This window comes from Chlorocebus sabaeus, chromosome 11 (assembly GCF_047675955.1).
Source record: "Chlorocebus sabaeus isolate Y175 chromosome 11, mChlSab1.0.hap1, whole genome shotgun sequence".
Classification (NCBI taxonomy): Eukaryota; Metazoa; Chordata; class Mammalia; order Primates; family Cercopithecidae; genus Chlorocebus; species Chlorocebus sabaeus.
The window spans coordinates 2,241,149-2,255,171 of record NC_132914.1 but is presented as its reverse complement, the minus strand read 5'-3'; the positions used below and the strand labels follow the sequence as shown (position 1 = coordinate 2,255,171).

Genomic DNA, 14,023 nt, shown 5'->3' with positions numbered 1-14,023 from the left:
TTGAAAGGCTAGGAGAAGGGCATATTTTAGGGGAAACAGATTAAACCAAGAAAAATGACTTTGGCTAGCTTGTTTAGCCTTGTTAGACCACAGATTCCTCATTAGGGAAATAGGTTATTGAACTGCATGCTTCTTACCTGACTTCTGGCTCTAAAATGTCATGGTTCTATTTTTCTGTTGTTTTTAAAAATATCTTGAGGTCTTTCAAATGCCTAGTAACTGTGTGTGCATGTGTACTACCATATGCTAGTAAGTAGTCATCATCAGGATGGCCAAATTTATTAAAGCTTGATCTAGATAAATGGTACAGTAAATCAAGAAATACTATATTTGAATGAAGTCTCAGAAACAAGTGTTTACACAAATATATGATTAGATGTTCTCCATCCTTACATTGAAAATACTATTCTACTCTTTTGAGAAAGACTTCATGAAAGGAATGGAGTTTGAAGGAATTTTTAAATTTTTGGTTTATCCTTAGATGCCCAGAAGAGGTTTGTGTAATTTAACACTCCCTTGTTTCCATGGCTTTCCAAGTAAAAAGAAGGAACTTAAATGCTTTCCTTGCTGGATACTAAGAAAAACATATTTCCCTATCCTTTTGAGAGGAATTAGTGAAATTATATTAGAAAGAGCATTACCAAATCAGATGTCCTGCCTATTTAAATTTTACCCATGTAATTATGTGTTTATCATCCACTTCCTAATTGAATGGATATATATCTTCTTTTAAAAATTTACACAAACATTATCACATGTCCTCATTAGACAATTATAAGCTATCAATCATGATTTGGAGTTGTATGGTATCTGGGTAAAATATAAAACAAATTATAAATATCTTAAAAGAACAGATCGAACAGAAGTATTTATTAGGAACATAAACAAGATGAGGCAAATCCCCAAAGAACATGTAAAATGAACTAATGCACCATGCTAATAAGAATCAAAGGGTTACAAATGAAAATGTGCATTTGAGTGACATTGATACCACCTTTAGTGGCCTCTTAATTTGCCTCTTAAAATTTGACCAGCTTTTTGTTTTTCCACTGAAGAAATTTAAAAAAGAAAACACCACTATTGAATATAATCAGCTTGCTCTCTGCCTTGTCTTTGTGGACCTACAAAATCCAGCATGAAGTCTAATACGGAAATTTTGATCTCCTTGATCTTTCTGACAGAGTTAAAAGGAAGGTAAAAGATTGGTGTTTTATTATGTAAAGGCAGTATTGCATCGCCTGTTGCCTCAAACATCACTTTTTTTCAATTGAGAATTTCCAAAGAACGGCATAAACCAGGATGGTGCAGTTATAGGCAAAATTTCACAACGGTATGTGCTAAATCCTGATTAAATATGGAGAGATGAGTTCTTAGAGTGAGGCAGTCACATTCTAAGTATCATTAGAATATTTAGAGTAAATTTCAACATGTTCTTCCTACTCTTTATTTCGCTTTAGGGTTTCTTACCTCCAGGAGAGATGTAGAAATAGTTGAGTTGAGCTTCATGCACCAAAGTACCCTTAAACTTGACCTCCGTGTCGGCAGACAGGTGGCTGGGAAGCGGCTGGTATGCAGGCGTCCCAGGCTGAACAAAGGCTCGAAGCATTGTGAATTTCCAGTTGTATATTAATTGGTTGATTTTTAAAGCTAAATAATTATCCTGCTCATGATCTCTTGTAATTTTTTAAAACCCAGAAGCCATTCCTGCAGTAACATTTCAGTGCCACAAAAGTTTACATGGCCATATCATATCGCTGCAAGTTTAGGTTACAGTAAAATTACTTTTAAATTTTAGAATTCTAAACAAAACAAAACAAAACACCTTCTTGCTTGATTCTTTTCAACCTTGTATTTTCTGTCTTCCCTGCTCTGCTCCCTGCCTATGTAGGGATGGGCCTCTCACCCAGTGGCTTTACGGGAAAACTTGGATTGAAATGTGAACTTCATGGTTTCTGTCAGCCTGTCAGCTCATCACCTCCCTAAGGCATGATGATCTCTGGCTTTTATATATCTCCACAGACTGCTCTGATAGACCCTCTTGTGTGGAAGAGTGATAGGTTTGTCCAGGGGTTGGTAGACCTTAGGGCTAAGAGGCAGGAAACTTCAGTCGGAATGCGAACTTTAATGGAATTCACAGCCTCTTTCCCAGGGGAATGCAGCTCAAGTTGCAAAACTATTTTAGGGAGAAGAAAGTTAGGCCCAGTTCTGCATTTTATCTTGGTGCCACTTTTTGATAGCCAGAACTCTTGGTTAATGTTTCTTTTTCCTCCTTGGCTATTTAAATTTTCTGTCCAGACTAAACTGGGATCAAGAGAGTTATCTCAAAATGATCTCATTTTAATTTTTAAAGCCATGTTGCTTTGGAGATAAATGATTGGGTCCTAAAGAAGTCTTCACAGTGTCTTCAATAATTACTGCAAACTCAGTCTTTCCTTCATTTTGCTTTGACATCTGAAAGATGTTCCATGGCATTTTCCCTCCCTAAGTCTGCATTTCAGTTATCTCGTGGTAATGACAATGTCAGACTGTTTTTCTATTTGTATCAACAGTTTTCTTGGCATCTCACCCTTACAAAAGCCTAATTCCTTATGTCAAATGCCACAAATGTATAACATCAAACAAAAGATACCCAAAATATTCCTGTTAATAGAGGCTACTCATGAGGCAACAATGGCCGGTTTTTCCTCTGCCGTTTGGCCTCGTGTTTCTGAGTTATGCTCTATTTTTCTCCCTTACTGCCACCTTTCTCCTTTGATAGTTTTGGAAAAGTCAGTCTTCAAGGAAGGAAAACTTACACTGTAACCAAAAAGATAGACCAGGCTTCTAGTTTTGTGACTAAGGTTAAAGTCACCAAGACACACAAACATATTCAGATTTATTAAGTGGTTGAACGTCAGTGATCCAGTCTGCTTTGACTTCAAGAATGTGAGGGTAGGCAGGTTAGTGTGGGAATCTGTGTAGGGAATCAGAGTAGGGAATTACTGTTGATGGACTGGAAGCAACCTTGAATATGAAGTTTCAAGATACACATTCAATGATCTTGAGGTAAAAGAATTTTGTTTTGATGTAAAACCTCTCAGCACATGGGCTTCAGAACTCAGATGTTCTTTTAAAAAAAAAAAAAAAAAGTCAGTGTACCAGGGAGGAAAATGTGTATGTATTTTCACCTAAGAGAGTAAAATGGTCCTGTTCAAGGAAAAGCTGGAATCTTTTCCCCTACTTCCCCCCTACTTCACATGCAGGTAGGTAAGATAAGATAAAAGACTTCTGGTACACCGATAATCGCAAAACAAAGTTTAAAGCCCTATTGCCTCCTTTCGGCAAGTTAGTCATTCAGATTCATAGGTTCCTCTTTAAGATGCCTGCTTAAAATAGCACTACACAGACCTTTCTTGTACCTTTGGATATCTGAATCATTACTGACGAGAAGCAGAAATTCCATGCCCACACACTGGTCAGGTAAGAGGAGAAAAAAGATGTAGTTAGAATATCACAGCTGTTTTAACAGCAAAACACTATTAATATAATTACATGTTTGGAAAGTTTGAATTTGAAGTCTTTTTTCCCTTTTAAAAACATGTTTTGTTGGTTTTCATTGCTCTATCATAATATTGTTGCTATTTTCACTGAAGATTTTTAAAATGTGTATGTAGTTAATACATTACTTAGATGATTAATGCCATCAGATCCTCAACTAGATATTTATAAACATCTTTTGAAGCTGTTTCAGCCTTTACTATAAAAATGATATAGATAGGCACGTACTAAAGTGTACAACTTATTTGAACGTTATTAAATGAATCAATAGCAGGTATATTATGTCACAGTTCCTTTCATTACTAAGTGATGAAATCATAGTCATGTCTAATCTTTCAGCAGTTGTAAATTTTCTGTACCGTTTTGAAGCTAGAGATTTATTATTAAATTTTATTTTTTCCAGTGGCCTATCCCTAACTTACAGCTTTCAAAGCCAGTTTTTCAGTTAACATGTTCCTCAGAGAAGGAGAAGGGGAGGGAGGCTTCCAGGCATAATTTGAGTATCAGGTGAATATTTAAAAATAAAGATGAAATGTGTTTATGAATGTGCAAATGGAGTGTGGAAACAATGATATCTCGAAGCCAGGAAGTTTAGAAATTGTGATTTCATTTTCAATCTGTATTCATTTGCTTAAGAAAATTTTACCAAATGCCTATTGTGTTCAGGTGCTATATTTTTAAGGAGAACACAGTTTATTGGATATGTGTGGGTATGTATCTTTGCTCAAAACCACCACAGATTTCTCTGTGGACTTAAATTTCGATGCTTTTTTTTTTTTTTTTTTGAGACAGAGTTTCGCTCTTTTCTCCCAGGCTGGAATCCAATGGCACGATCTTGGCTCACTGCAACCTCCACCTCCCAGGTTCAAGTGATTCTCCTGCCTCTGCATCCCGCGTAGCTGGATTATGGGCACCTGCCACCACGCCTGGCTACTTTTTTTTGTATTTTAGTAGAGATGGGGTTTCACCACGTTGGCCAGGCTGGTCTTGAACTCCTGACCTCAGGTGATCCCAAAGTACTGGGATTACATGTGTGAGCCACTGTGCCTGGCTTGACACTGCATTTTTAAGCTTTAACCCCAATGATTGTTTTTATTTATTCAATAATTATTGAATAAATCAATTCAATACATAGATTATTATGTATTTAAGATGGAAAGGAGATTTTTTTCTATTTTGTAGTTTTGAAGACGCTCATAATTTGTTTGATGTGTTTTTTGCAGTGTCCATCTATGGAATTTGGTTTTATGATAAGGAGGAATGCCAAAGAATTGCAGAGCTTATGAAAAAGTAAGTACTAAACGGCTAAATATTTTTCAGGACCTGGTACTTTTGTTTGTATTTCTAAGTGTGTGTAACTATACTATACTCAACAGAATATATCTCCCACAGCAGCCCTTTTCACAGTGGTTAGGCAGACATTTAGTATTAATTAATAAATGAAAAATAGACATAAACAACTTGCCACATTTTCACTAGGTCATATTTATCATCTAGAATGATTCATTTTTTTCCTGTGTGTGAAATATATATGAATTGTTCCAGATGGCAGTTTTCTTTAATATTTTCATTTGTAAATTAGCAATTTTTTGCTTTGAAAAGTTATCAATATGCCTGTCAGTAAAAAGAACATTCAGAGCCATCCTAAATGCCTGCTCCAGATTCTGTAAAATCTTTCATCTCCTTCCTCCCCAAAGTGCTTTCCTTTAACTGCGTCTACGTGTTCGTGGGAGCTCAGAAGTTCCTCCCGTGTCTCAGACACTGAGTTAAGGTAGTCTTTATTTCCAGTGTCCTTAGAAATTGCTGAGTTACTGTTAGCTTCGTGACCAGCTGACCGTCTCTCTCTTCCTGGTTACTAGTCTCTTTCTTTTAATCTCGTGATACCTTGTGATTGGTCCCATTCTGCATTTTGGGCAGCTTTAAAATTGCTGTCTGACCGTCCCACTCTTGGCTTCCCTGATTGCATTGGAAGAGGAGGCTTGCTCTCTGCTCTACAATTGGTTGACTGATCAATTTCTGAGCCCAGGGCTGCTCACTGTGAGGCAGTTATTTCCCTGCCATTTATGGGGATGGGTAAGAGCCTCAGAGTGAGATGAGTTTCCTGCACATGCTGTGTCACAGCCTGGGACTGGACTCAGCCAAGCACATAGGATGGCTGCTGCCACATGACACTGTAGCTCTGTGTGCAAAAGAATCAGTCCCCACTTTTAAATCCTGGGGCAATGAAATGACTAGAAAGTGACCTCACAGAAATGAAAAACAGGGAGCACCTTTTAAGAAATGAGATAGATTCCTGAAAGGCTAGCTAGAGACAGCTAACTTTAGGTAACTAGCTCAAGGTGCAGATGGTGATTAAGTGTATTCAAACTGGTATTTACCACCGTAACAACTAGTTCTAGAACATTCGTGTTACTGTAAATTGTGCAGTGGATAGTAATAGTAGGATTTCATACAGAGATTTAAAAATACCCTGTCGCTCAGCCAAGAGGCCACGTTAAAATTGTCAGCATTCTGCAGTAATTACCTAACAACTCGGGCAGGAAATTGATTATTTACTAGCAATAAGCAGCTGATTGGTGTGGGTTCAGACTCCCTCCCTAGTTAGAATTAAGTCTCTCAGTAAGTACTCACATCTTTGTTACCATAAACTTCATGGCAATAATAAGAATGTGAGCTGAAAGTCACAGCACATAAAGGGAAAGTACATTTTCCTCGGCATCACCTAGCAGCATATAGGAGCAATCTGGTCTCTCTCTGTATTGTTTTCCAGGCAACAGAAGAATTCCTCATTGCTGTAAATGGTTTTTTAAATGGCCCTTCTTCTCCGAGTTAGAATGGAATCTTTACCATGTTTTGAAACGGCCAGAGAGCTACAGGATTTGCGTTGCCAGAATCAACCTTGCCTTGTCTTCAAGGCAGTCTGTAAAGTCAGGGGTACTTTCCTTAGTATTTCAGAACTCTAAATTGGGTTTCCTTAGCAACTAATGAGAGCATCCTTTAGAATGCACTGTGTGAGGAGTTGGCAAACTCTTCTCAAAGGGACCAGAGAGAGTATTTTAGGCTTTGCAGTCCATAGGATTTCTGTTGCAACTATAGAATTCTGCCCTTGTAATGTGAAAGCAGCCATAAACAACACATAAACAAAGGAGCATGGCTGTGTTGAGCTTGGTTGTGTTTGTGACTTTCTTTACAAAAACAGGTGGTGGGCTGGACTTGGCCTGCAGGTCTGCTGACTCCTACCCTAGATTCATCTATGTAGTCAGTGAATTCAAGACCTCAACTCTCATTTTTCTCCTTTAAATTCCTAAGCAGCCTTCTTTCTAATATGGTTGTAACAGGATGAAAACAACTAGGTGAGAACTGGGGTGGTTTTAAACACTGTTTGTGTTGAATTGGTTTTTCTCGTTTGGACCTTCCCCTCTGTTTTTCTAGTCTAACTCAGTATGAACAGTTGAAAGCCCATCAGGGAACTGGAGCAGGAATTTCCCCGATGATCCTCAATTCAGGAGAGGGCAAAGAAGTAGATATTTTACGAATGCTCCTCAAGGCCAAAGACGAATACACAAAGGTGAGTGTTTGCCCTTCCTTGTGATACATACACACTTCAGTTCTGCAGTGGGAATATTCTTGTTTAGGAACACTAGGTGCTGTGGGTGCTGTTCCTTCCACCAAACGAAATTATATTACAAATAAAAAATCTTTATTTGCCTTTAGTAAGCTAAAGGAAACTGTTTGCCTTTAGATGGATTAAAAAATAGCCTGAGAAGTCAATAGCCTTCATATATACAAACAGAAGACTTACTACAAGACCCCAATTTACAGTAGCAACAAATGAATATAAAATTGTTTGCAATAAAATTCACAAGAAATGGATAAAACCTATATAAAGAAAATGTTTAAAAACTCCTGAAAGGTATAAAAATAGACTTGAACAAATGGAAACATACACCCTATTGTTGGATAAGAAGGTTCAACATAAAGCTCTTAAAAAAAAATCTCTACATTTAAGGTGATCGCTAAATAAATACCACTGGTTTCTTTTCAACCCCCCTCCCCACTTCTCCCTTACTCTCTGACCCAGACAAGTTGATTGTAAGGCTCATGGGAAGAAATATGCAAGAAAGAATAGCTGGGGAAATCCTGGCAAAGAAGAGCGATATTAGTAGGGGTTGGAGATGGGGGAGATGAGGGGGGATGGAGCAAACTCTCCCTGATTTTAAAACATTGAAGTCTAAACATTTCAAACAGTATGGTATTGATGGTATTGATACCTAACAGCCCAATAGACCAATGGGACAGATTTAAGATTCTAAGTCTAGGATTAAATCCAGTTGTATATGAAATGTAGGATATGATAAAGATGATAATCTCAAGTCAGCTATTTGAGTGAATTTTTAAATAAATGGTGTTGGGGCAAGTGGTAGCCATTTGGAAAAATACAAAATTGAGTCTGTACCTTACAACATACACCAGGATAAATTCCAAATGTATTAGAAATTTAAATGTAAAAATGTGATGATTCAAGTACCAGAAGAAAATCTGTATGGATTTCTTTATAATCTAGGAAAAGAGAAATCTTGTAGTTATGCCTTAAAACCCAAAAGCAATTAATTAAACTACATAAAAATAAAATAACATTTTACAAGGTTTAAATACAACACAAGCAAATAGAAAGATATAAAAACAACTGAGAAAAAAATTGTTTACACCAGAATAACAGGAAGGTTATTTTATGAAGAGCTCCTAAAAATTAAGAAGTACAAGATTAACACTAGAAAAATGGGCAAAAAATAAAAATTTTAAAAAATTATAGAATTTGGAAACTAGCTAAAATAAACGTATCTAACTGAATATCATATTATGATATAATTACTTAGAAAAAAATTAGAGTGACTTCAAAACCCGCTGCTTGAACTGAACACTCTTAGTGGGTTATATTTTAAGGACAAAAAGAACTGCAAGAAATTATAACTTCATTCATTGGTTTTATTGTTTATAGTAATGTTGTCATTTTAATTTTTCTACTGTTGGCATTGTAATTTTTCTACTGTTGTGGGTATAACAAATACGAAATTAGATAAACGTGGTTGGAACCAAAACCTTAGTGTAAGGGGAAAAAAAATCAAATCTAATAAGTTAAAACTATATATGATTAAGTGGAAATATCAGAATTAGTTCATGTTTTGTTTCTTAGGTATAGAAACAAAAAATAGAGTTTCTAACTGTTGCCCTGAAAGGACATAAAAATAAAAGTGGCAGTAAGCATCTATATCACCCAGATTGTTATTTCTAAATATTACTTCCTTCCAAAAGATGTCAGGGCTCTTTAAAGAAATTTCTGATTCCAGGTCTGGAATAGTAAAACCAATAGGGTCATGTGAAAGGGCACAGTAATCAGCTTCAAGGACACTGACCAGAGCATCAAATTCTTACATCAATAGGAATGACTGTAATGGATTAAAACACATTGAATGTATAAAAATCTGTTTCATAGTAATGAGAAAGAGAGCAAGCAAACCAAACATATAAAACCAAGCAGAATAATTATTAGTCATCCTTTGAAGGTGCTAAGGCACCAACCCCTTCCTCTGAAGCTTGGTAATTAATGGGAATGAATTAAGCTTTTATCCTGCCTGCCCTAAAGGGACTATATCTCAGAGTAATCAAACAGCCCTGGTCAATGAAGGAGAGCTCTTCTCTACCAAAGAATTCCAGCTGGTACATGTGGAGGGAATCATAGAACTTAAAGACACTCTAGTTAAAATAATTGATTCAGGCAGTGATCATCAGTAATATTAATGTTATGGGAAAGGTTGATAGAAACTTGACAGTGGAAGCGTCAGTCTGCCTCCACCTGAACCCCATTGATTATCATCATTAAAAGTTAGATAACCAGACACTCTGGCTTCCTAATGTGATAAGATGTCAAATGTACAGCACCGTCTTGAAATATTCTTGCCCAAAGAGTTGATCGTGAATCTCATTAAACCTTGAGCCCTAACTTTTTAGTTTACAGAAAGTGAAAGTGAGTGAGGGAGCGAGGGGAGACCAGGTAGAAAAACAAATTAAATGGTGCCACGAGGAAGCAATCAGAAAAGTCCTGAATGAAGTGGCACATAAGAGCAGTTGGACAAGTTTCTTTAACATGCTTTGCCTTGACTGTGAGCTTCTTGAGTACAAAGAACGTCCTTTATTTATCTTTATATCCCTTGTTGTCTTCAAAGTACTTAGCACATGATGAGTGCTGAATAATGGCTGTTGAATGAAGGAAGGAATCGGAATGTGAATGAGCCACAGTTTAATTCTCCTTCTATTGTGTGGCCTGGACAGAGATGCCTCAATCTCAGCTTCAGACACTAACAACTATTTCTATACTCATTTTGTGTTTTTTTAATTCTTCAAAAGTCATTAAAGTATATTATGATGACTTGGCAACTAGTTGAATAATTAGTTATACTTATTAATTATACTATATTATGCACACTAAAGATTAATCTTCAAAAGGTGATATTTCTGCCCTCTAGGAACTTAATGTTCGGTGAAGACAGCACAACAATGGCAAATAAATAATAAATAGAAATATTGAACACAACTATTTTCCTTTCTTTCCCTTCCTCCTCTCAACATACAAATACCTTGTATTGTTTCTGTTTTTTATCTTCTATACATTATAATGCTTTGATATCTCAAAATCCTTTCTGGCTGGGGAGACCGCCCCTCCTAGGGCCGGCCAGTTTTCAGAGATGGCAAAGGGCTTGGCAGGGAGCACGCCTTTAATACGTACACTCGCCCATCTTGAGCGATCCATATCTCCTCTCTCTGGCCTGTATAATATTCCTCTGCCTTAATTATCCCAGGGCCGGGTACCCAGCAACTAGGGACCACTCACACAGTTCAGAGCCTGCTGGAGTTTCTCAGACTGGCCAGGCTTAACCTGTTTCCCGTGCCCTGCCTTGCCTACGCCTTCCCCTTGCTGCTGAGGCTTCCACATGTGGCCCTGTGCAGTGTGGCGTGCCTTTTGTCTGCAGGACCTGTGAGTATAATAAACTTTGTTTTCCTGAGACTCCCCTGGGTCTCCTCTGGCCTCACTGGAGTGACCACCACGTAAAAGAACGGCATACACATTCTGTCTCGCTCAGGAACACTCATATACGGTTCTGGAGATTTAATTTAGGCCATCACTTTATACTGTGCCTATGTCTTGGAATATTTTTCCCCTTATTTTATTTACCCTTCAGAATTTACATATCCTTTAAGGCTCAGTAAAAATGACACTTTTTACGTGGAGTTTTCCCAGATCTCTTCAGTCAAATTAATTACTCTTCCATGTGAACTCAGTCTATTACTATTTAAAACTTATTTTGTTCTTCCTCATTTATTACATTAAGTCAGCTTCTCCCAGTACACTGTAAACTGGTTGAAGTTAAAACAATGTTCTGTTCATCTTTATGCCCTCACAGATTTGTTATAATGTTGACATGCAGACACTTGATTCCTGTGTAGACGATGCTTTTCTGTAAAAATCAAATACATGTTGTTATATGTGTAATGTCAGTTGCTCCAACTGTGAGATAAATAGTAGAGGAAATTATTTCTTCTTCCATTAACAGCCAGATGTTGTGATACAGTGTGCCAGGACACCTGCATGATTATGCTACTTTCCTAGTCTACATTTTTCTTGGTTTGTCATTGCGCAGTACAGGAACCCTTGGAGTCTTCAAGCCTTCCCTAAGATGGCCTCGGATTATTCTTCTAACCCTACTACCCTCTACAAATATTTGAAGCTTCTGCCAAACAGAATACCCATTTTGCTTCCTGAGAGTGCTTTCATGGTTTTTCTCATACTGTTCCCTCCCCTTCTTCAGCCATCAAAATATGATCAATCTTTCAGGGCCCGTTTCAGATGTTCTTTTTCCATCACCGTATTTTTGGCCTGCCTAACTAGATGTGCATGCGCCCTGCTAGCTGCCAGCGCCTTATGTTTGGAAGGAGCATTCCATCGCCTTCTTACATTCGTGTTGTCTCTGCACTCACACACAGATATTTCAGAAAATGTGGAGACCCTGAGGAGAGTGGTTCTGAGATAGAAGAAAGGGGTGAAATGGAGAGGTGGTGAGAGAGAAGGAAAACAGAATTTTCCTTCAGAGTTATTGTTGGGAAGTGAGTCTCTGTTGCTTACAGTGTTCAAGAAGAGATTGAACCGTCACCTATTGGTGATGCAATACAATAATTTGGCTTGTGTTGGATAACTATTAAACTAAAAGACTTCTGAGATGCTTTTCAATGCTAGACTTACTTTTTTTGAAGTTTTATTTTTTAAATTATTTTTAATGAAAAATTAAAATTTTAGATATTTATGGTATACAATGTGATATTTTGATATGCATGTATATTATAGGATGCCTAAATCAAGCTAATTAACACATGTTTAACCTCACGTATTTATCATTTTTGTGTGGCAAAAATAGTTAAAATCTACTTTTTTAGCAACTTTCAGTATACAATATATTAGTAGTAACTAAAGTCATCATGATGTACAATAAATCTCCTGAACTTATTCCTCCTGTCAGATTGAAAGTTTCTATCCTTTGACCAACATCTCCAAAATCCTCCTACCCCCAGCCTCCGGCAACTACCAGCCTACTGTGCTTCAATGGGTTCAGCTTCTCTGGATTTCACGTGGGAGTGAAATCATACAATATTTGCCTTTCTGTGCCTGGTTTATTTCACCTAATGTCCTCCAAGTTTATCCATGTTGTTGCAAATGACAGAATTTCCTTCTTTTTTAAGGCTGAATAGTATTCCATTGTGTTTATATGCCACGTTTTCTTTATCCATTCATTCCTTGATGGACACTTAGGCTTATTCCATCTGTTGGCTATTGTAATGTTGCGGTGAACACAGGAATGCAGCTCTCTCTTCAACATACTGATTTCATTTTCCTGGATATATACCCAGAAATAACAAAAATTCTCCGATCATGTGGTAGTTCTATTTCTAATGTTTTGAGGGGCCAACATACTATTTTTTTTTTTCCTTTTTGAGACAGAGTCTCGCTCTGTCGCCCAGGCTGGAGTGCAGTGGCGCGATCTCGGCTCACTGCAAGCTCTGCCTCCCGGGTTCACACCATTCTCCTGCCTCAGCCTCCCGAGTAGCTGGGACTACAGGCGCCACCACCACGCCCAGCTAATTTTTTTTGTATTTTTAGTAGAGACGGGGTTTCACCCTGTTAGCCAGGATGGTCTCCATCTCCTGACCTCGTGATCTGCCCACCTCAGCCTCCCAAAGTGCTGGGATTACAGGTGTGAGCCACTGCGCCTAGCCCAACGTACTGTTTTCCATAGTAGCTATGCTAACTAATATTCCCATCAACAGTATTCAAGGATTTCCTTTTCTGTACATCCTTGCCAACACTTACGTTTTGCCTTTTGGATGGTAGACATTCTACCAGGTTTGAGGTGATCTCTCACTGTGGTTTTAATTTGCATTTCCCTGATGATTAGTGATGTTGAGCATTTTTCATATACCTGTTGGCCACATGTATGTCTTCTTTTGAAAAATGTCCACTCAGGCCCTTTGTCTATTTTTTGATCAGAACATTTGTTTTCTTTTCCTCCTGTTCAGTTGTTTGAGATCCTTATATATTTTGGACATTAATCTCTTATCGTATGTATGGTGTGCAGGTATTTTCCTCCACTCCGTAGGTCATCTCTTCACTCTGTTGTTTCCTTTGCTGTGCAAAAGCCTTTTGGTTGGATGTAATCTCATTTGTCTCTTTTGCTTTTGTTGCCTATCCTTAGGGTCACATCAAAAAATCATTGCCCAGACCGATGTTAGGAAGCTTTTCTCCTGTTTTCTTCCAGTAGGTTTATAGTTTCAGGCCTTATGTTTAAGTCTCTCTAGAATTCTTAAAGTTGTGAACATCCCAAGAAGCGGAAGTAGGAAAAATGTCGAGCTCTCAGTATATATGATACTGGTAAAGTGAAGTCTGTCTAGTTTACAGGAGGTTAATAAAATAATTTGAAAACTTATTTTGGCCGAAATTTTGTGCATTCTCTTTTGAGAAAAAACTTTATGTGAATCTGCTTTAAAGTAGCAAAGATATTAATTTGCATTTAATCTCTTTTTATATCCGCCCTATTCAATTTCTAGTTGAGATGCGAGTGAACAATAAAATAACCAAATTTTAGTAAGAACAAGAGTCAGGACCAGAAATGATCTACAGGCTGCATAGTTAGGCTTGGAGTATTCAGAAGTGGACTATTTGTGTTTTGTGGTTTAAGACAATAATTAATGGCTCTTTTCTGGATATAGCTGTGAGTTATTTATGAAATTACAGAAATTTTTTTGTTGAGTGATAAAATTCAACAGAATATAAAAAGAAAAATCACCAATAATCCTATAACCCAAAGATAGAAACTTTTTACACTTTTATTGTATTTTGTTTCAGACGTCTCTCTTGGCATAAATACATATGTTTATGTAT

The 14,023-nt window shown here is 37.4% G+C and overlaps 1 protein-coding gene across 6 annotated transcripts in view; it reads left to right on the top strand.

The window, feature by feature from the left end:
* The window catches only part of DCP1B (decapping mRNA 1B), a 65,617-nt gene that overhangs the window by 32,108 nt on the left and 19,486 nt on the right, over positions 1-14,023 (top strand). For all 6 annotated transcript variants that reach the window (XM_007967177.3, XM_007967176.3, XM_073020351.1 and 3 more), the window contains 2 exons: positions 4,761-4,827; positions 6,970-7,105. In XM_007967177.3, coding sequence (XP_007965368.1) covers positions 4,761-4,827; positions 6,970-7,105 — 203 coding nt within the window. The remainder of the gene's footprint in view (positions 1-4,760; positions 4,828-6,969; positions 7,106-14,023) is intronic.